The 23,438-nt window shown below is 37.5% G+C and overlaps 2 protein-coding genes across 6 annotated transcripts in view; one reads left to right on the plus strand and one right to left on the minus strand.

Annotated features, from left to right (window-relative positions):
• LOC134213315 (protein phosphatase PHLPP-like protein) overlaps positions 1-11,101 on the plus strand; it is a 54,688-nt gene extending 43,587 nt beyond the window's left edge. For all 4 annotated transcript variants that reach the window (XM_062692270.1, XM_062692271.1, XM_062692268.1 and 1 more), the window contains 4 exons: positions 7,822-7,981; positions 8,041-8,178; positions 8,239-8,392; positions 8,546-11,101. In XM_062692270.1, the coding sequence (XP_062548254.1) occupies positions 7,822-7,981; positions 8,041-8,178; positions 8,239-8,392; positions 8,546-11,097 (3,004 nt within the window). In that variant the 3' untranslated portion in view covers positions 11,098-11,101. The remainder of the gene's footprint in view (positions 1-7,821; positions 7,982-8,040; positions 8,179-8,238; positions 8,393-8,545) is intronic.
• A 35-nt stretch (positions 11,102-11,136) lies between these two features.
• LOC134213316 (LIM/homeobox protein Lhx3) overlaps positions 11,137-23,438 on the minus strand; it is a 132,062-nt gene continuing 119,760 nt past the window's right edge. For both annotated transcript variants that reach the window (XM_062692273.1, XM_062692274.1), the window contains 6 exons: positions 15,878-16,052; positions 15,539-15,741; positions 15,167-15,362; positions 14,787-14,941; positions 14,527-14,718; positions 11,137-14,449 (listed from right to left, as the gene is read on the minus strand). In XM_062692273.1, the coding sequence (XP_062548257.1) occupies positions 14,151-14,449; positions 14,527-14,718; positions 14,787-14,941; positions 15,167-15,362; positions 15,539-15,741; positions 15,878-16,052 (1,220 nt within the window). In that variant the 3' untranslated portion in view covers positions 11,137-14,150. The remainder of the gene's footprint in view (positions 14,450-14,526; positions 14,719-14,786; positions 14,942-15,166; positions 15,363-15,538; positions 15,742-15,877; positions 16,053-23,438) is intronic.

A 23,438-nucleotide genomic window follows, 5' to 3' on the forward strand; every position in this document is an offset into this window, starting at 1 on the left:
TTTCTTCAGAAATTTATGACGGAAATCCTCCGGATTCTAGGAACTTCTCCGGGCATTCCTCCAGGAACTCTTCCTTTTATTCCTCCAGGATAACTTTCAGTAGGAATACCTCCATAAATTCAATAGCGAAATCCTCTAGGACTTCATTCTGGAATTCTTTTCGCTATTACATCAGAATATTCTTCAAGAATTCCTCTAAAAATTTCTTCAGAAATTTCTCCAGGAATTCCTCCAAGTATTTCTCCGGAAATTCTTCCAGGTATTTTCCCGGGAATTCCTTCAGGTACTTCTCCAGGAATTTTTTCGCGGAATTTTCCTAGAATGCTTTCCGGACTTCTGGGAATTTCTGCATTATTCCTCATGGTATTTTTCCGGGAATTCCTTCAGATATTTATCCAGAAATTCCTTCATGAACTTCTCCAAGAATTGATTCGGGACTTACTTGTGAGAGTTCTTCGGAAAGTGCTTGTGGGAGTTCCTCCGGGAGCTCCTCCAGGAGTTTTTCCAAGAGTTCCTTCGGGAATCCCTTCAGGAACTTCACAGGGAGTTCATAGAGGACATTTGGCAGGAATTTCACGGGAAATGGGATTTCGGAAGTTCCTCTAGAAATTCAACTCCGGGTATTCCATCGGCTGTTCCTCTGAAAATTCCTCCGGGAGTTCCACCAGTAGCTTCTCCGGGAATTCATTCAGGCTTTCTTTGGGAATTTATCTATAAAATCCTCCAGAAGTTCCTCGGAGAATTTTCTGGGAGTTCCTCCGGGATGTCCTTTGAGTTTCTCCTGCAATTCTTACGGAAGTTCATCCAGGAGTTCTTATGAGAGTTCCTCTAGGGTTTCCTCCGGAAATTCTTCCTGTAGTTCTTCAAGAAATTCCTCCAGAAGTTCCACCGGGAGTTCCTTCGAAAATTCCTCTGATAATTTCTCCAGAAATTCCTCCAGAAATTCCTCCGGAAATTACTCCAGGAGTTCCTTCTCAGAGGAACACTCGGAGGAACTGCTGGTGAAACTTCCGGAGGAATGCTCATAGAAACTGCCGGTGGATCTTCCGGAGGAATTCCCGTAGGAACTGCCGGAAGAGCTACCGTAAGAACTCCCGGAGGAATTTCAGGAGGAACTCCTAGAAGAATTCCTAAAGGAACTCCCAGGGATCTATCGGAAGAACTTTGGAAGGAATTTCCAGCTAAATTTCAAAAGAAGACTTAAATGATTTCCCTAAAAAAGCCTGAATGATTTCCTGCAAGAGCTACTGGTGGAACTCCCGGAGGAATTTCCGAATAAATTGCTTGTGGAATTCCCGGAAGAACTCTCGGAGAATTTTTCGAAAGAACTTCCGGAGGAATTTCTGAAAAAAACTCCCGGAAGAATTTTGAAAGGAACCGCTGGAGGAACTGCCAATGAAAATACCAGAAGAATTATCGGAAAAATCTTGGCTAATTTCTGGATTCTTGGACCATCATCATCATTAGAGGACCTCCAGGAGAATTCTTTGAGGAGCTCCCAGAGAAATTCTCGGTGGAGCTTCTGGAGGAATTTCTATATAAATTCATGAAGAAGCCTAAATGAATTCCACAAAGAAAGCTTGAATGAATTCCCGGAGGAAATTCTGGAGAAATTCCAGGAAGAGTTCTCAGAGGAACCCCCGTAGGATCTGCCGATAGAACTACCGGAATAATTCTCGGAGGAAATCCTGCAGGAACTCTATGAGGAACTGCCGGTGGAATTGCCGGAGGAACTCCAGGAGGAATTTTCGGAGAAACTTCTGGAGGATCTCCAAGTAGAAATCTTGAAGTTTCCACCGGAATTCTTGCAGGATTTCTTTGGGAATTGTTGATTTCATTTTCGGTTTAATTTCTATATAAATTTTCGGTGGAATTCCTGGAGAAGTTCTTTGAAATTTTCGCAAAAAATTATTCGAAACTTTCACGAAAAAATTTATGGAATTTACACAAGAAATTCGAAGATTTTTCGCGAAAGTCTCAGGAATGTTTACTGGCCATTCTACGGAATTTCCACGGAATATTCTTAGGAATTCCACGTTGCAATTTTTCAGTAATTTTGATGAGAAACAGCACGAAAGAATTATCTGAATAATTTCCAGCAGAACTTATAAAGGAGTTCGTGGAGGATTTCTTGGAGTAAATAATGGTAAATAATTCCCGGCAAAATTGATGGTGGAATTCCTGACAACATTGCCGAAGAAGTTGATGGAGGGATTCCTAAGGAATCCATGATAGAATTCCTAATGGAATGCCTGGAGTAATTGTCGAAGGAATACCTGGATAAGCTTGCATATTATTTGTTATGCCTATTTTATAATAAATATTATTTCAGAGAGGATTTGCTTAGAGTAGGCAAGGAACCCTCAAACTATCATTCCTATCATTGCTTTGTGAAATCATGAAGTGGGAGGTGTCACACGACCAAGTTTGAATCGATTTAGAAAATGACCATTCCGCGAGTTCCTGGATTGTAACCGATGTGGCCATTTTGAATCCGAGTGGGCAAGGAACCCTAAAAATATCATTCCCATCAATGTTTTGTGAAATCATGAAGATGGAGGTGTCGCACGACCAATTTTGAATCAATTTAGAAAATGGCCATTCCGTGGGTCCCCGGATTGTGACCGATGTAGTCGGATTGAATCCGAGTGGGCAAGGAACCCTAAAATATCATTCCCATTATTGCTTTGTAAAATCATGAAGTTTGAAGTGTCGCACGACCTATTTTGAATCAATTCAGAAAATGGCCATTCCGTAGGTCCCCGGATTATGACCGACGTGGCCAGATTGAATCCGAGTGGGTCAGAAACTCTAAAAATATCATTCCCATCATTGCTTTTTGAAATCATGAAGTTTGACGTATCGCACGACCTGTTTTGACTTAAATTTGTAAATGGTCACTTATTCCGGGGACAACTGAGAGAGAATTGGGATCCATCCGGATGGAATGCAACTTGTTGCGAAAGCATCGGTCAAGAAATGCGGTTTTTACAGCAGTTAATGGCTGCTTTAACTGTACTCCAGCAGTCCTCAAGAGCAGGATTGGTAGAATCATACTCAAATCTCAATTATCGAGGTTTTATGCACGAGCTAACTCGCGTGCGAATCTGTAGGGAGAGCATCGCGATTGAGTTTCTCGGACAGAATCGCACCACTTCGCTCATTCGCTCTAAATCAGAAACTGATTTAGGAATTTCTACGGGATATGTTTTAGGAAATTCTCCAGAAATTCTTTTAAGAATACCTTCAATAAATTACGCCAGTAATTCCTTTTGACATTTCTTTGGAAAATCCTCTGGAAAGACCTTTGTAAATCAATCCGGAAATTCCTTGGAAGCTTCCTCCAAGAAATCCTGCGGCAATCATCTTAGTAAAATCATACGACATTTCTTCCAAAATTCCGACAGGAATTATTCCAGAAATTTTGTTGAAAGAAATTATCCGGAAATTTTTTGAAGAATAAAACAGGAAATACTATAAAAAAAATCCGAAGAGTTTCTAAAGGAAATTTAAATGGAATTTCCAGATGAAATTTCGGAAAGAATTCTTGAAGTAATTCTAGGAACTTTTTTCAAATAGACGTAACTGTATTTGACCTTGAAATTTGAAACGACTGATGCTCTCTCTATTCAGCACGTTTCGTTCAACTGACGTTACTACCAGATAGATCGCAATCTGTTCTTTGTGTTGGGTGCATTAGTTAACCAAAATAGTTTGAATTAACAGCGCAATCGTCATTTCAAAAATCAAGGTCAGAATCAGTTAGGCCCATTTGAAAAAAGTTCCTAGGATTTCCAAATGATTCCTACAATAATTTCTGAAGGGATTTCCGAGGAAATTTTTGAAGGAGTATTCGAAGGTCTCAATTGAATTTACGGAGGAATGTCCGAAGGGATTCCTGGATGAAGGATGACGGATTTCCAAGAACTCTTCCATCTTCCTAGAGGGATTGCTAAAGGTATTGCGGGAAGAATTTCTTTAAAAAATTCTTGAAATAATTGCTAAAACGTATTCTTAAAAAAGTTCGAAGGAGGAAGGAACTCCTAAACCAATTTCCACAGGAATTTCTGAAGCAATTTAAAAAAAAATCCGAAGGAATGTTCTTAAGAGAATTTCGGGAGGTTTCCCTGATACAATTTTCGAAGGTATTTCCGTAGAAACTCCGACCAAATTTCCAAAGGAGCTTCAGAAGAAATTCCTTAAAAAATCGTTAAGAAAATTTCGAAGGAATCTTTTTTCTATAGGAATTTTTAAAGGAATTCTTTAGGGTAAATCTTAAGGAATTCCTAGAATTCCTTCTTTGAATTTTTGAAAGAATATCTTGTTGCTTTCCAAAAGAATTTCGGTATCTATCACTAAAGTAATTTCTTGAGAATTTGTCGAAAGAATCACTGGAAAAAAAACCTTCAAGTTCTTTTGGAAATACCTTCCTTGGATTCCGGAGGATTTTCCAAAAGATTTTTTAGACAAATTTTGGAAAAAAAAAGAATTCTTCCGAAAAATAATTGAAGAATGATATAGAAAATTATACAGGAGTTTTCGTAGGACTTCGTAGGAAATTCGAAAGGATTCTCTAAATAATTCCCAAAAGAATCTGCAAATGAAATTTCCTAAGGATTCCTAAAAGAATTTCGAAAGGATTTTATAAGAGACTCTCGAAAGAATGCTCAAAGGAAATTCCAAAGCACTTTTAAAATGAGTCTCCAAAGATCTAAAGGAATCTCTAGAAGATTTGCTCAAAAAAATGGAGGAATATCCAAAGGAATTCCTATAAAAATTTTCGAAAGAATTCCTGAAGGAAATTTCGAAAGTATTCTAAGAAAAGTTTCCGAAGGTAGGTGAAAAAGTACTAGCAGAGTTCCTAATATATATTTCAAAGAAATTCCTAAATCAATTTCCGAAGAAACTCCTGGAGGACTTTCCAAAGGCATTCCTAAAGAAACATCGGAAAGAATTTCTGACGAAATTTCTAAAAGAATTCGTAAAATTATTTCCCAATGACTTTCGATATTTTTTTAATTTCCTTCTTTGAATTTTTGAGGAATTTCCAAATTTATTTTCGGAACTACAATTTATTTTTTCAATTTATTTTTGGAAATACCTTTCTAATTTCCTCGAAAATTCCTTCAGAAAATCCTTCGGAATTTCTTATTGGAATTCCTTCAAGATACCTCTAAAAATTCTTCTAGGGATTTCTCCGTAAATTCATTTAGAAATTTCTTCGAAAAATCCTTTAGAAATACTTTTTTGAGATCCAGGAAGTTTCGAAATAATTTCTTCATGAATTTACATGAACTTCATGAAGGCCTTCCCAGACGATTTTCCGAAGATATAGAATAAAAGCGCAATATTCTAAATTATTCCTAGAGGGAATTTCTGAAGTGAAAAGAATTTCTAAAGGATTTTCAGAAAAAAAATGCGAAGAAATTCCTGAAGGACCAAAGAAATTTCCGAAGCCTGAAAGATTTTCGGATAGATTTTGCAAAGGAATTGCTGAAGGTATTTCCGAAGGAATTCTTACAGGAATTTACGAAGGAATTTCCAATAAAATTACCGGAGAAATATCTATTTGAATTTCTAAAGAAATTCCTAGATTTCTTCAAAAATTCTTTCGAAAATAACTCCAAGAAATCCTTCGAAAGTTTTTCAAGAATTAATTAATTTAAAAAAATCCATGATTTTTTTTTTCAGAAAGATTTTGGCAGATATAATTACTTGTCATAAGACGAGTTTGTCCTAACGCATTTAATTCTGGAGTTTGTAGAATCGTCTTATGACAAGTGAAGATGTTCGACTAAAAGCTCAAAATGATCTTCTTTTCAGATATGATTAAATTCCAGTAAAATGTTCGATCGTGCCGGATATCTGCTGCTGCTTCAATTATTTTATTTTCATTAAATCATAAACTGCTTTAAAATCAATGAACAGATCAGTACCAAATTTTCAAAACGACTTATCTGCTTTTGAAAACAAAGAATCAAAGGGCGATTCGACGAATCTGAGAGCACTCCCACGCAAACCGACACCATTATCATCAGAAGCCTTCACCTATATGTTGATGGTGTCGGTTTGCTTGGAAGTGCTATCAGATTCGTCAAATCAACGTTTGAATCTTTGTTTACAAAGCAGATAAGTCGTTTTGTATATTGTGTGTGCCCAGGGTGTCGAGAATGTTTCCCACCCGAAAACCACCCGACATCATGACATAGCCATATTGAAAAGAGGAATATTTTACAATAGAACAACAAACTGGACGCAGTGATAATGATACCCTACATGGGAAAATATATCTTCAAGTAGAACTCCTTCGAACGAATTTGCTGAAAAAAACCCAACTTAATTCACCGAGTAGTGATACTGCCTTTCTCGCATTTAGCCAAGACACCAACCTTATGTGGTGAATGTGGTTCGATGTACCATTTTGTTTATAACTTTTAAACGCAAAGGTCGATCGTTTTAAAATTCAATAGTGGTCAACTAGCCTTTGTCCCCTGTCGAATGAAACTTGTTGCGAGGAAATTGGTTAAGGATTACTATATGAAAAGTTGTCTAATGTTTTTCTTAGCTTTTGTGCACACACATACACACACACATACACACACACACACACACACATACACACACATACATACACACGGACATACAAACATTTGTTCAGCTCGTCGAGCTGAGTCGAATGATTTATAACACTATGGGTCTCCGAAGCTTCCATAAAAAGTTCGTTTTCGGAGTGAAATGATAGCCTTTCGGTACAACTTTGTTGTACGAGAAAGGCAAAAAGGGGGAACATATATTGACCATCATAAAAAATAGCATTATTTTTTATGTACATTATATTTATCTCATGACGATTTTATCTACAAAAGAGCTTAATATAATACATATTGGCGCAACCATGTGAGTCAATTCTTATTGAAATTGATCACCATGTGGATGAGGTTAGTGCGAAGTAGAATGTTGTCGAAAACATTATATGTACTACAATATTATTTGAAAAAATAGACCTGACACTTCTGTGTGTAAGACCCGTTGAAGGTTATTTGGATCTAGTCGCATACCGCCTGTTTGCGTATGTAATTCCATATGTGTTAATAATACGCTATAACATAATAAATACTAGCTAGTAATTGAAGAACACTTTTGGAACTTTTTCGCTGAAAATTGTGGCTTAACACAAAAAGCCCTAACATTCATATAAACAACCCCACACGTACATTAATGGCTATGAACAAAGCATGCTTTTTACATCGTGTTTCACAAGCCTAGCACATAAAAAGAAAACAATTGGCCGTTTCAATTGCTTTCGGGTGCATGCAAATTATCGAACATTTTCTTCTCAAGTAGCACTGTCTGCTACAGATCGGTTACTACCGTCTATAAAGAAGCGTTGCCCAATCAAGTTATAGTCGACCAATTTCCACTTGTTTTGTATGAGCGATCCCAGTTTCTCTGCGGATGATGAGGTGAAAAATCTAAACGAAAAAAAGAACCACAACCACAATACCCTTTGCTGTACCTCCTGCTTCTGCTCTTACTTGTGGTGTTTGCGAACTCTATCGTTTTGTCTTTCCAAAACTCAAAGGTGAAAAACAGTAGTTTTACTAGTATAGTGCTAATTAATATTCCCATGTGGAAAACCACGCGGTGGAACTAATGTATGCTCGTGGCTTCTCTTCTTTTATTAGACGATTTTCAGGCGTTTATGGTTGAACTTCATGGAGTTACATCTTTTCTGCAATCGTAGAACATATTGACTGAAACAATCATTGAATCAGCTTTGCGTTATATATATTCAAATTTATTTCTGTATTTTATTTTTAGCTTGGAGGAGCTGATACTGGAGAAAAATGAGCTACAAGAACTACCCAACTGTTTGCAAAACCTGATGAATTTGAAAAGTTTGAATGTAGCCTATAATCAGCTGGATCGTTTGCCAGACTTCATGGTGAATAGTACTAACATGCGACCTGCGGGGTTATTTGTAAGAATATCAGGGTTTCTTAATTGACTTTGTGATATAATTTGGGTTCATATTTTCAGCAAAGGAATGACTCCCTTAGAAATGGTCGCCTTAATGGTTCGCTGGATAAGGACGATGAGAAAATCGATTTGCCTCTAACCAAAGTTAATCTGAGAGGGAACCAACTGAAGGGAAGCATCATTCTGGGAAACTATGGAGTATGACAAGTTTTTTTTTAATATTGATGAAACATCTGGTCATTACGATTTATTTTCCAGCTTCTCACGCAGTTGGATGTTAGTGAGAATTCGATTGAGATCATGGATCTATCTGCACTGGATAAACTGGAAACTATACAATGCTGTAGGAACAACTTAAAGGAGCTAACACTGAATGGAAGGCATTTACACTCATTGATTGCTGGAAACAACAGTAAGTAATTAGGCATATAGATATAATGCTGCCAAACCTTGGAATTCTTGGATTGCAATTTTAAATGTCATAGCTAACTTAATCTATTAGTATAGCTTTTACCAACATGTTGTACTTTTTATGAGCATGATTCATCTCTACACTTTCTTTTAGATCTGACGAAAATCATGGTTCGAGCAACCCCAACAAATCTCAAGCACATCGATATCAGTTTCAACAGTCTCAGAGAGCTTCCAGATTGGCTTGTAGGTTGTCACCAACTTCGTACGCTGTACGCCAACAATAACCAACTACACGTAATATCAGAACATCTGCTCAACAACGAACATGCAACGATACTTACACTGCACCTGGCTTACAACAATCTAACCACCTTTCCTCCGATGGTCAAGCGTAAGCTTCCACTCCAAAAATTGTACCTGCAATGTAATTACATCGAAGACCTCCCGGAGAACTTTTTCATCGCGTGCGAACGGCTCACAATACTCAACATTTCCAGCAATAAACTGATGACCTTGCCCATTATTTTCGGAACAAACTGTAATCTCGAACGACTCTACGCAACTAATAACAATCTCACGGATCGAGTGCTTGACTCACTCATTTGTCTGACTCGATTAAAAGTGCTTCATATTGGATACAACCACCTAACCACTCTACCCGAAACCTGCATAACCTGTTGGGGCGAACTGGAAGAGTTGGTGATATCAGGTAACAGATTGAGGCATCTACCAGAGAATCTGACTAATTTACGAAGCCTTCGGGTATTGCGGGTTCATTCGAACCAACTTCAATCGGTTCCACCATTAGCCAAGAATCTCAGCCTACGTGTGTTAGATCTTGCACATAACCAGCTTGATAAAATTAATATGGTATCACTCGTATCGAAGCACTTACAATTCCTGGACCTATCCAGCAACACACAACTGCAGGTTGATCCTCATCAGCTCCAAGCATGCCGATCGCAACGACCCATGAGTTTGGTGGATGTTTCTGGTAAAAATAGACCGTCCCTTCCGACTGCGCCGTGGCCATATCAGGAGAACGAAGAGTTCGAACCATGCTGGAAGGTTGGCTTTGCAGAAACTCCTGGCTGTCTGCCGAAGCTTTACATCTCTCAGTTACGATTGCCAGGATTTTGCAATTCGGAGGGACTATTTGGTATGTTTGATGGAGAGGTCAACATTTCTATTCCCAATGTGCTTGTGAAAACGATTCCGAAAATATTGCTCGAGGAACGCACCGTTAAGGAAACGGCTAACGATTATATGAAGTACACGCTGCTTTCGGCGCATAGAGAACTGAAGCAACAAGGACAGCATGAGGCGGTTAATGTGACGTTGTGTCATATTTCAAGAAGTAGGGTTCCGAGCGAAATTATGAGTTACCTACCACAGGCAGCTAATGGAAGAAAGTTTATCCTGAGGGTTGCAAGTGTGGGAGAAAGCGTAGCAGTGCTGGTAAAGCACAATCGATGTGTAAAATTGACCAATGCGAATCCTTGCAGACGAATTGGACTAAGTGCTAACTATCCGGTTACGGTGCCAGACCCAGAGGTTACTGAAGTTGTTCTAAGTGATGCAGATGAGTACCTGGTGATAGGAAATAAAAAACTGTGGGAGGTAATAACGATGGAAACGGTAGCCGAAGAAATTCGTAAGGAGGAGAATATTTTGCTGGCTGCTAAACGAGTTCAGGATATCGCGCAAAGCTATGGAGCTGAGGAGAACATCAGTATTATTATTGTGAAATTCAACAATCTGGGTACGGATATTGACTTTCTGATGAGAGAACTGAGGCAGACCATCAGAAAGAAACCGCAAGGAGCGGGGAGTATTATGTCGGGGTTTTGTAAGTGCGGATGTTGTTGCGAATCGAACAATAGCTGTTGCCATTCAGGAGCATCGAGTACGTTTATGAGACATCCATCGGGAAGAAGTGATCGGTCATCTCCGAGTGGTCAAAGCGATCAGACATCTGGTAGTGAAACTCAAATAAATGGAATGAAACCGAGATGTTTGGAAGTAAATGGACTAAATGCCAGAAAAACAAACACTTATTTGACCAACGAACGAAGAAGTTTACGTGGAGGTGTTGTTAGAGCGGTCAGAGCGAGAATTGAAGAAGAGAAAGAACGTGAAGTGGAAGAATCTGATTCTGCTATGTCTGAGGAGCAGTTCAAATGTTGGGAGTACATGCTGGAACAGAACACTCAACTTCTGTTCGACAAAGAACTGAATACAATATCCCGAGCTTTCACCAAACGGTGTGGGTCCAATACTAATCTAGCGCGACCGCAGATGAAATCCTTGTCAACAAGTTCGCCACAGCTAGCTCACGACAGTGATAGTTGCTTTAACTCCTCCTTAAACGGTTATAACACGATGAATCATACCGTTCGAACCACACCGTTCCTCTCGAAGCAGTTTGGAAGTACACGTTCTTTCCATCCAACATCTTCGCAGAACTTTTTCAAACCCATACGATATAACGCAGCTCGACCACAACCGATAAACGCTGGACCGAATGCTGCATATTTCGGCTCTCTTCAGCGATTGATGCCGTATAATTTGGAGTACGACTTCAACACCCTGCAGGAAAGGTATGCAGCAAACAACGAAGGAAGCGCTCTGGAGCTGGATGCCGTTGATCCGGACGGAGGACGAATGCAACAGTATTGGGGAGTTGCAACTACAGAGTTGTGAGATTATCAACCTTCATCGAATAAACTTCCAAAACAACTGTGAATGTATTTTCTTTTTAAGGATGTAATGTTTGTAAAGGTCTCATTATCATTTCGTTTAGCAATAAATTAAATAAATATATACACATTAGTTTTTACATAGTACTCAGCTATCTGAATAAGGATTTGTTTCTTTGTGTTGTTTCTACTTAAACGTTAAATTCTCATTCTTGAAGTCTATTTACACTTTCATTCCGTGCTACTAAATAACGTTAGGAAAAATAGTTTAGTTTACACCTATATAGATTCCAACCAACTGCTGGCTTCCATTTAGTAAATGCTATGTGCTTATAGTTTACCGTGAAATTTGATTGCTGTTTGAAACAAAGACTAGAGTTTGACACGGATTCTAACGTTTCGAATTGAAGATATTTTCCTAGTTTTAGGGCTTTTGAATACAGTGAACTTAAGAACTATTCTCTCCTGTTTTTGTTTTAGGACTAACTGTTAAGGAACTTATCAGTTTTAGTTACTCAAACTATACTTTGGTAAACCTATTTCAGAGATATGATACACAACTTATCAGAAGAAAACAAAGGACATTCTCTTCGTAGCTTCGAAATCCATTTCCGTCGAATCGATGGCATCAAATATACATTTTTAAGGTTACGGTTTATCTAAATAAGACTAGTTGAGTTTACATCCATTGGACTAGCAGTTTCTCGCTTTGTTTAATTTGTAATGTGTTTGTATGTAATAATTTTTTGGCATTGTTAAGGTATTATGAAAGAACAAATGATAAATGATAACTTTACTAAATATCTATGTAAGATATTATTGCATGATTATCGAAAAACAAATATTCTAAAAGTGACTCTTTTAGTTCTTTGAACTAGTAACATTGCAGAAACCACGTTGGATTTTTTTCAATTACGTATGTACGACAGTATTAGAAATATCACTTTGTTATGGGCAGTGGGTTTTTGTAATTAATCTTTATATAATAGATCCAATAATTTTTTTTTCTGTTCACCCAAATTTTTTATTTGTGAAACCAATAAACCATATAACTGATGAAATAGGAAAGTTACGACATTCAGCGAACATTTAAACACATTAATCTCGAGATAGGCAAACAAAATGATCCCCTGTTAGTGTTAATCACGGAAACAATTTACTCAACAATGCTGTGCCATTTGATAATGTAAATGTGGCGTTTCTCTTGGCCTTGGAGTTTTCAGTAGGAGAAAATAACCTTACGGCCCTTTTGTAGGAGTCGAAATAATTGTCTGTGAAGTTACATTCAATTGCTGGATTTAAATAGGATAGTACTAACTCGTCTTATGACAAGTGAAGACTATCCACCAAAAAGCTCTAGATAGTTTTCTTTAAATCTTTTAGATACTTGGCTAAAGTATTTAATGCCTAATACACTTTGCCATTATCAGGTATTCAAGTGTCCAGCATGTGAGGTAAAATATCAAAAACAGTAACTTAAGAACATTCGTTTAAATATAGAATCTAAAACCATTGTTATTTTGTATACATAAAATTGATTTGCGAACAATTTGAAAATTATAGCGCATTACTTATCAAAATTTTATCAAACAACACAGTCAAGCGAGTGCACATTGTTTATTAAACGAGAGGATCGCATCGCACCCCATGCCCCCAACAACGGGCTGGGCGGACTGGTATGGTACACTTGACTGGTACAGTAAAGCACATGTGGAGATTGGACAAATCAAGCATCCGAAAGATATTCAATTTGCAAAAAAGAGAGCTAACCGCGGTGGAGGTTGTTACTCGGATTCTGATGGCTTTTCCGCAAACGTGACCTTTAAGTGATCTTGTTGTGTAGGAATTATCACGCCTATCTAGAGAGTAGGAGGTTGAGGGTTCGAGTCCCTCCAAGACACGAGGATTCTTTTTCGCAAATTTCATATCAATTTGTCCATTTCGAAACATGTGCTGTGCATATGCACAATAGATATTTAACAAAAAAAATGGTTTTTCGTACGGCCGAGTTGCCGAATAATATGCAATTAATTGTTTCAAAACATGCTCATGGGCTCATATGAAGTCGGTCAATCATGTGGTGCCAATTTGCTTCTTTTCAGTAAAACTGTAAACCCGGGGTCTTGGTTTTATATTGATTATCAAACGTGATTACGTGTTTTTAAAATTTAAAAGGCACTTACTCCTCCACACAATTGGTTCAATGGTTAGAGTTCAAAGTTGAGATGAAATTGAGATAGTAACTGGCACAAACACTTAGTAATATTGATTTGTGATTGCTTTTATATAAACTACAAGGAGACAGCTAATCCATTCCGTAATGCCACCTATGACATAAATTAATCGAATGGATCGGCGGAAACTGAAAATTATGCGATTCGTGATTTTATATTGAGATTATAAGTTCATCACGATGCATGTGTTTCAGCAAAAAACTTGGAAAAATGACAAATTCAAAGCAATTCGAAAGATCGTCAAATTTTAAAATTGTCATAACTTTAGATATATTGCGAATTTTGACCAGGGTCTTTGTCATGTGAAACTTCTTACTATTTTTCGTGCTTTGTATTCAAATTGTCAAAAACGAAAATTTTTGTGTTGTTCCAGTATTGCATGGAACCGTCAATATGCAGGTTCTCAAACAAATGATTCAAATTTGATTTGATTCCCTTCATTTCCAGCTGGGCCAATCTATACACAACGCCTCTATTTCATTTTTCTTACAGATTTCACCCAAAAATTTTAGCATTTGATTTGTACCAGAAATCTGTTTGATTTTATGAAAAAAGTTATTCAATTTCAAATTCGAATGCGCACATATTTATGGTAGAATTGCTTCCGATGTTTGTTTCAAACAAACGAATTTAAAACTTCAACAAATGTTTCATTGAATGTAAAATTTGCCAAATATGGTTTACAAAATTGTAATCACAGTTTTGAACCCATTGCCCAAAATAAGCGATGCCCACTAGTAAGTCCCGCGATTAATCGATACGATAAATCAATCCGATTTAATAAAATCTAAGCTCCTCTCGATACCTGCACCGTTTCGACGCATCAGTAGTGCAACCCCGACGGTACATGATTGCCATTGGTTTGCGGTATCGCTACAGCGGAAGCCGACGGTACCGACGGCGCTGTTGGGGGCGGCACTGGTTGTTGCTGCTGGTGCGCTACCGCGGAAGAAACGGATCCATTCGGTGGGCACGATTCACCGAGCCATGAATCGGGACTGGGCGGGAAATCGGGATAACCGTGGGCAGGACTGGAGTCGTTACTCATGTCGGACACCGCACTACCGTGCATCCCGTGGGGACCCCGGGGACCGCCATGGTGCATTGAGTTGACAGGTTGACCTGCGCTCACGAAAAAAGAAAATATGAAATCCATTAGTGGAGGGTTCTTCGTACGTGATAGGAGAGCACTTACTCACCTAGTGGAGTATATACAATATTGTCTGGATAGGAACCGAAATGATGTCCCGGTCCCATGGGCGGAGGTGAATGACTTGATAGGTACGGAGGCGGACTTCCGTTGCCGTGGATGTATGAACCGCGGCCGCTGTGGGGTGAAGCACCATCTTCCAGACCCATGTTTGAAGTACTAAAGCTATCGTTGCTAAGATCTGAAAGCATTGTAAAATTCATATCATTAGAACTTAATCACAATTTGCAACAACTTTTCAATACTTACCATGATGACTAAAACTATCTAGATCGATTTTCAATTCGTCCTTATCTAAGAGTTTATCATGCCTGCTTGGTGAGCCACCACCCTTCATTGAACGGAAATATTGACTCCATCTCGTTCGGCCGGCATCTTTTTTCAGTCGTTTTTCTTTGGCACGCCTAGAGCGAAACATTTAAAATTATTGTTTAAAACATCAAGCATTCTAATGGAAGGAACGGTATGCGATATTGTTTTTAAATAAAATATTGAGCATTTGAGTGGATTAAAACTATGTCTATATGAAAATTATTTGGAATGACCAATAGCTTAATAATTATAATACCAAGTTTGAAATATCATTTTCGCCTAATTGTGAATATTAATAATGAGAAGAAAATGCTTACCTATTCTGGAACCACACTTGCACTACTCGCATATCCAGTCCAGTGTCCTGTGACAACTGTTCGCGTACGTGTCGTGCTGGCTTAGGGCTGCTGTTGTATGCACTCTTCAGTGTCTCCAGCTGTTTGGCGGTTATTGTTGTGCGAGGACGTTTGTTTGATGATTCACCATCCAGTGATCCGTCGGAGAGATATAAACCTATGTTAGGTAGAATGGATAGCGTAAAAATAGGGTCTTTCCAGTGCCATTCTCGTCGATGGTATCTGATAAAAATGTAGCTCATTCTGAACCGGATGGTTGATGAGGCCCTTGAGATGCTGATTAATGGTGCAAACCACTTGCTAGAATAGACTCATATATCATCGGAAACTCACCTTTAGCTTTCGCTGCTTCGTAATCCGGCTTGCAAATGAGTTTCCCATCCTCTACCAGATAAAACTCATCGCCGGTGTTCAGTTGTCGCGAGCACATTGAACACATAAAGCACTGTAGATGATAGACGTTGTCCTGGGCCCGCCGGACCACTTGCGTTGGAGGAATTCCCAAATCGCAAGCTGCACATTTCGTGCCGTACCGCCTGTAGGACCCGCAACATACAGAAGAGAGTTAAACATTAACATATAAACAATTTCAATTGCTAGTGGAGCTGACAAAATGCCGCACCCATATTGAGTGCGAATTCTTCGACTGAAGCCGTGGTGTTTAATACTTACTTGAAAAAGTCATCTTTGCAAAATAATTGACCATTTCGAGCAAAACATTTCTCATTGAGCTGTACGTGACAATCGCTACACTGGAGACACTTGGCGTGCCACGTTCGGTCGGACACTTTGAGGATAAATCGGTCTAGTATTAGCTCATGGCAACCGCCGCACTTTGGAATAGTTGCTGGAAGACAAGAAGAGAAGAGGTGGTTAGACTTAGGAGAAAGTTGTATCAGGTTTATCTTTTTATTGAAGACACAACATTTTAGTGCGTGTGAAAAAAAAAACATTTTTGGAGCCCTGCTTAGCCTAGCGGTTACACGCGCGGCAACAAAGCAAGGGGTTGCAGGGTTCGATTCCCGTTTTCGAGTTGGAAATTGTCTCGACTTCCCTGGGCCTAAAATTATCATCAGGTTAGCCAAATGATATACGAATGCAACGAGACAGTCGAGAGTCTGAGAGTCTCGCTAATAAAGACAAAAAAATGAATGCAGAAATGTTACTTGGGTTAAGAAATGCTAAGCGGCGAGGCGGCAATGTCCAAATGGGGTTGTAATGCCAACGAAGAAGAAGAAGTCAAAAAGCCAGTTTGTTTTTATTTACAATATAATTCTATTTGCAAACAGAATCGAAATTCACAGTGGTTAACATTTTTTTTAATAATAGAATCTAATATCATTCTTACGGTTACTTTTTATGGATATGAAGCGTAGACGTAAAAATAAGCTGACGTGGAAGCTTTCAAAGTTATAAAACGTTACCTAGTGCTTATTTTCAACAAAATTTTAGTCTGGATCTGCCGTTGTCGACAAGGTTGAAGGTAAGTGTTTTTGAATCTAATCCAGATATGTATGCTGATACCAAATATTCCATACTATCTCGGACCAGTATTTCGACGGTGGCATAACCCATCAGGAAACAAGAATGACAAAGGAATATAGCTGGATATCTAAAGAAATCAAACTGTATTACCAGCATCCAGAAGGACTTGAAGGGCCAGCGGTTTTAGTTAAGGGATGTTTCCAAATAGCTAATTTGAAGCCTGTTAACTATTAAGAAATGATAAATAAATTACGTTTTGTGTTATGCAATTTAAATATTTTTAATATTGAAGTTCATGTTACCAAATCATTTGGTCTAATAGGTATTTTTCACCCATCTTGTTAGGTTTTGCTTTTGAGGAGGTTGGTAAAAAGTCACTTCACTTTTGATGTACAAACCTCCTACCCCCTTATGGGTAAAGGCACTTTTCCCACCTTATGTGTAAGTCCAATGAACTCCAAGGTGGGTAAAAAAACACCCATTTCTGGTTTTTCGTATTACTCCTTCCTTGGAAAAGAGAACTACAAATACAATTCAACAGGGAACCAAATACAGGCCGGCGACCACGTGATAGGCCTCTAATACGCTGGTTGCACGCATTAGTTTTAGACCTACGGATCCTAAAAGTGGGTGTTACTACACTGTAGCCAACCAGGTGTCCAGGCAAGTAAAATTTTTGCGCCTTATGGCCGAACTGTGTTAGATAATTTTGTTTAATTTTTGTATTGTTTCCGTTGTGGCATAGGCAACATTTTTTTTTGCAAAAGCTTTGAGAATTTAATTGTTTAATTGGTATTCTGTATGTGAAGATACCATGATGCTTTCTACAGCACAGCAAATACACTGGCGTGTAATACTTTTTCGAAAACTCAAACATCCATTTATTAGTTGAATTCACTGAATGATTCTTCTTTTAATTGTTAAAAATTGTGAAAAATAAACGGGGCAAATTTTTTGCCAACTGTGTAGGACAACTTTGCCCCTAGTGAACATTTTGCCTAGGCCTCTTGCAAATTATATCTTATTTATGCAACAAGTTACAAAAAGATTTCAGCCCGAGTTAAGTTGGAAATTAATCCAATAATGCCAAGTTTGGTTAAATTCTGCACGTGCTGGAGCAAAAACATATTTTGCAATGGGTAGCATACACTTTTTGCAGGAAAAAAATTGCTTTCATATATCATTCAGGCCTATAATTAATGCTTGTCTAACTTGCAACACATTACTGTTCTAACGGAAATTGAATGAGTGCAGAGTACATTATGATTGTTAACAGTTCTCAAGATGGCGAACCGCATTTCACAGCTGAAGGAAGTATGGAGCGAAGGTTCTAGAGATTTTTGAACTCAAAGCCCTCAAAATATGATTTGCAATTCCTGATCATAATTTCTGATTTACAGTTCTTATTTGCGTGATTAAACGGCCTACTTTTCTTAACGAACGAAATGGGTGCTTTAATGAACATTATGTAACTCAGATGAGTTGCATAATTGTAGTTTTTTTGCAATTCCTCATTATAATACCTGGTTTACAGTTGACATTTGAGTGATGAAACTGCCTACTTTTCCATACCAATGAAATCGGTGCTTTAATGAACATTATGCAACTCAAATGGGTTGCATAATAGTAGTTTGTGCAACTAGTTGCAAAAAGATGTTGCACACGCTATTTTTTGCAATGACGAAAAATGGGCATTAATGTGATAAATCTGTACAAAATGGTACAATTGTTTTTATTTCACATGATCAATCTTGCCAAAATGTCATGCTGCTGCAGAAAACAAACATATTCCATGTTATCGTGTCACATTGTATGCTCCACAGACCACAAAGCGTTAGATAAACCTGCTTTCAGAGAATTTGATGTCATGTCTATTAAATTATTTCATTAATTACGTGACACAGAGAATACACTGTTTAAACACTCAACCAAGTTAATTGAGCTACATCTGGTCATATAACTATTGTTCTAATGCTGGTTTTTCATTATAGCACCCAAATGAGTGCTATAATGGATATTATGCAACCCATTTGAGTTGCATAATGTTCATTAAAGCATCCATGGAAAAGTAGGCCGTTTTATCACCCAAACGTCAACTGTAAACCAGGTATTATGATCAGGAATTGCAAAAAATCCATTATAGCACTAATTTGAGTGCTATAATGGAAAACCAGCATTAGAACAGTAGTGTAGAATAGTGTAGGCGGTGTCACATAATGAATAAAATAATTTAATGGGCATGACATCAAATTCTCCAAAGGCAGGTTTATCTATCGCTTTATGGTCTGTCGAGCATACAATGTGGCACGATAACATGGAATATGTTTGTTTACAGCAGCAGCATGATGTTTTGGCAAGATTGATCATGTGAAGTAAATAAAATTGTAATTGATTGATCATGTGAAGTAAATAAAATTGTACCATTTTGGTACAGATTTATCGGCAAGCCTCGTTGGATAAACGTACAACTCGTGCTGAAAAAATCATCTACAAACTACTATTGAGCAACTAGTTGCAAAAAGATTATTTTTTCAGCACGAGTTGTACGTGGATAAATACTACGAGTGCTGAAAAAATCGAGTTTTGCAACGAGTTGCACACGCTTTTTTTGCGATGACGAAGAATGGGCTGTAATATGATAAATCAGTACCGAAATTGTAAAGATTGATTTACTCCACATGACCATTCTTGCTAATAAATAATGTTGCTGCAGAGAACAATCAGATTCTATGATATCGTGCCACATAGCGTAGCTCGACATACCTTGAAGCGATAGATAAACTTGTTTGGAAAATTCTGATGTTATGTCCATCAAACTATTTCATTGATTACGCCAAGCAGAGAATACACTATTTGAACACTATCCCAAGCTAATTCAGCAAAATGTAGTCATGTAACTACTGTTCCGATGATGATTTTTCATTATAGCACCCAAATGAGTGCCATAATGGATTTTTTGCAATTCCTGATCATAATACCTGGTTTACAGTTGGCGTTTGAGTGATAAAACGGCCTACTTTTCCATACCAATGACATGGGTGCTTTAATGAACATTATGCAACTCAAATGGGTTGCATAATATCCATTATAGCACTCATTTGGGTGCTATAATGGAAAACCAGCATTAAAACAATAGTTACATGACCACATTTAGCTAAATTGGCTTAGGTGAGTGTTCAAATAGTGTATAATTTGTGTCACGTAATAAATGAAATAATTTTATGGGCATTACATCCAATTTTCCAAAGGCAGGTTTATCTATCGCTTTATGGTCTGTCAAACACACAATGGGGCACGATAATATGGAATCTGTTTGTTTTCTGCAGCAACATGATTTTTTTTGGTAAGATTGGTCATGTTAAGTAAATAAAATTGTACCATTGTGGTACAGATTTATCATATTTAAGCCTATTTTTCGTCATTGCAAAAAATAGCGTGTGCAACTTGTTGCAAAACTCGATTTTTTCAGCACTCGTAGTATTTATCTCGTGCTGAAAAAATCATCTTTTTGCAACTAGTTGCACAAACTACTATTATGCAACCCATTTGAGTTGCATAATGTTCATTAAAGAATCCATTTCGTTGGTATCGGCAAGCCTCGTTGGATAAACGCACAACTCGTGCTCATATTTTTGCAACTAGGTACAATGAAATCTCTTTTATTGTGTAGAACTGCAAAACAAGTCGTGGGTACAAAAAATCTAAAAAAATATTTGTTGCTTTTTGACCTAGCTTTCATATTGATGCGATGCGTAGTTAATGAGAACGGATGATTTGTCCATACAAGGAAATTCATTTTACTTTAAATGTTGTGGCGCCATCTCTTTTAAATAGCACCTTTGTATTTGCCTTATTTTTACAAGAAACATCTAAATATTGCGTCTTGAAACATAAGTGCTTGATAAGTGTGTTTACTCGGTTGCGTAACTACACACATAGTAGTAGTTTGTACCAGAGCTTGAAATAATCGATTATTTTTTATGGAGCCCATCGGCCTGCTTTGTCATCTCACTTTTAAATTCATATTCGGCTCTGCACTGTCAATTTTCGGAATGAATATGGGTCAGTGAGTATTTATTAAAATTTAGCAAATTATTAAATCTCCATAAAACTGAACATATTTTGGATGGTTTAAATAAATACACACACAGATCTAATCCCGACGTTTAATTGAGGCGCATTTTTAGCGGCAAATGTCAACATAATCTAGGCTAATTATGATTTTTTCGCGCGTAGTCGCCATATTCAGTGGTAATCAAATGAGTGAATATAAGAAGAAGTAAAATGAGTAAGTCATTCTATGTTTTGAATATTCATGCGACGTTTGTCAAAAATCGGAGTGAAGTTGCTTCGTGAAGATGAATATTTCATGCTCTGGTTTGTACAACTAGGGTATCTGTTCCCATATCAATAACAAATGTAATAATGTAATGTAAATGTTGTGGCGCCATCTCGTTCAAACAGCACCTTTGTCTTTGCCTTATTGTTTTCATATTTTGCAAATAATCTTCCTAGATTTTATTTTCGTACAAGGATGCTTGGTAAATCTTCTAGTTGTAAAACTCTAAGTAAAACTCTAAAGTAAATCCTGTAAATTCTATTCCTAGCTCTTGTTATTGAGGTTTTCGCTGCTGTTTGGTAAGGCAGAGGAAGATATTTTGATTTGAAATAATCCGCTAAAACCAACATTGATCTGTACAATGAAGTCTCAAACTGATAGTGCTTACTTTCATAGCCAGAAATATTTCACATTTGTAGCATGAAAATAAACGAACGTGCTGTAATTTTAAATCAAAATCAGTTTAAAATAAAACGAACGTTTTTAAATAAATCAGATTTAATTGAAATTCAAATAAATATAAATTGTAATTTACACTAACGTCGTGGGGTGTAGAAGCATTTTAAAGTTAATTCCAATTAAATCCGCTACCTTTAGAATGAAGTCGCCAAAACGTTGAGCAATGCTGAATCAGACATGTAGCTCTACACAATCCCAGTTTTGATAATATACATAAATTTGTATAGCGCATTTGTGTTACATAACAAATCTTTTGCAACCTTCGGGAAAATACGTAAGACACGCGTTGCTTTTCCGTTTTTGTATCATCATGAATATGGCGATTTCCAATATATTTCTTCCCAACTAACATACTATTCCTTTCCAGTGCGCTCATGGATATGCAGAGGTTCCTCGGTCTCATGTAGTAATGAGTGTCGAACTATTTTTCCTCCCCTTATCTTAATTGACTGTGAGGACGTTGCCGGCATCGTTATTGGTCTTGAATTAAAGAAACTCCGAAGCATGTATAGCGAGAATAGCTTTCTAGTCCCGAGAAAACTATTCAATTGGTAAGCTGTGCATTATTTGTTGTTTCTCGGCCAATCACGACTAGCAACTACGATGGGTACAGTCAATCAAGCTAAGCTAAACTAAGCTAAGTTCGAAGTAGTTCGAAAAACGCAGTCGAAATTTCTGTGCACTCACCTTAACAACTCATATAAAAAGATGTTATTAATCCAATTTCATGCCAATAACCCCAAAAAAAAAACAGAGTTGTGGCCGATCGATACTAAGAGATTTAAAGCACGATCTTCGGTGGCATTCAAAATTCGTCATCATGGATCAAAAAATGTGGAATTGATCTTTACCGTCATTTTTTTAAATTGGCTTATAACACTAACGTCAACATTTTCGATTATTTGAACAATCAGGTCAACTTTCCCAAAGAAGCCATATGTTATAATGCCTCAATAGTAGCGTGGCTCAAATAGTATGAAAAAACTTATTTCAAATTTTTTGATGGGTCGCTCGCTTATTCCGTTATCTCTTATATCTTTTATAACTTTGTCTGATATACTCTGATCTCCTCGTGGCTTCCAGTACAACATTCCGTATTTTATTCTGCAAGAACGAATATCTTTATCGTAAATGGTGCCATCTAACTTCAATTCACTTTTTTTTTAGATTTTTCTCCATACGTTTTTCCATATAAACATCTAATAAGTTAAGCAATGCCCAAACGTTTTCAATTCAATTCTATATTTGCTGAATTTTCTATTAATTCGGGACAAATATGCATTTGTGGCCAGTATAGGACTATTGGTATTCAAACTTTAATTAACACCAGCTAGCGGTATTATTGCCTTTCTCCTGCGATACGTAAGATAGGGTAACGGGATGTAATGTTAGGCCTGGATGCAACGTTGGCTCATCATACAAATTAATCACTAATTCAACAATAATACATCGTTTTCTGGAGAGATATTTATCAAGTCTTCTTTGAAAAAGTGTATCAAGCCGACTATATTTATATTACGCAAGATTCATGCACTTTTTCAACTGATAAACGCAATAAACCTGCGTGAAAAATTGCTTTGACTCGGTTTGATTGCAACAGGCAGGCAGTGCAAGAGATTTTTCTTTTGCCCAATAAAGTAGTTTTTGGAATGGACTTTCGCACCTATTTTCGCACATTAGATGAACGGATCGGATAACAATCCCAATATTTTAGCATTTATGTTAAATTCACTATTTTCATTAGTATAGCGAAACAATTAACCAAAACTGTATTGAACAATATTAGAACACTCGTTGCCAAAATTCGGCTGACGATTTTCACTTGAAGTAGCACATTATAATTGCCTACCTTACGGCTTATACAAACGATTTACAGTGAATAATGCACATGGGCCGTGCACATTTCATGGGCCGAAAAAACATCCAACACCAGAGCCGAGATTAGGAAAA

Source organism: Armigeres subalbatus, chromosome 2 (assembly GCF_024139115.2).
Source record: "Armigeres subalbatus isolate Guangzhou_Male chromosome 2, GZ_Asu_2, whole genome shotgun sequence".
In the NCBI taxonomy this organism is placed as follows: domain Eukaryota; kingdom Metazoa; phylum Arthropoda; class Insecta; order Diptera; family Culicidae; genus Armigeres; species Armigeres subalbatus.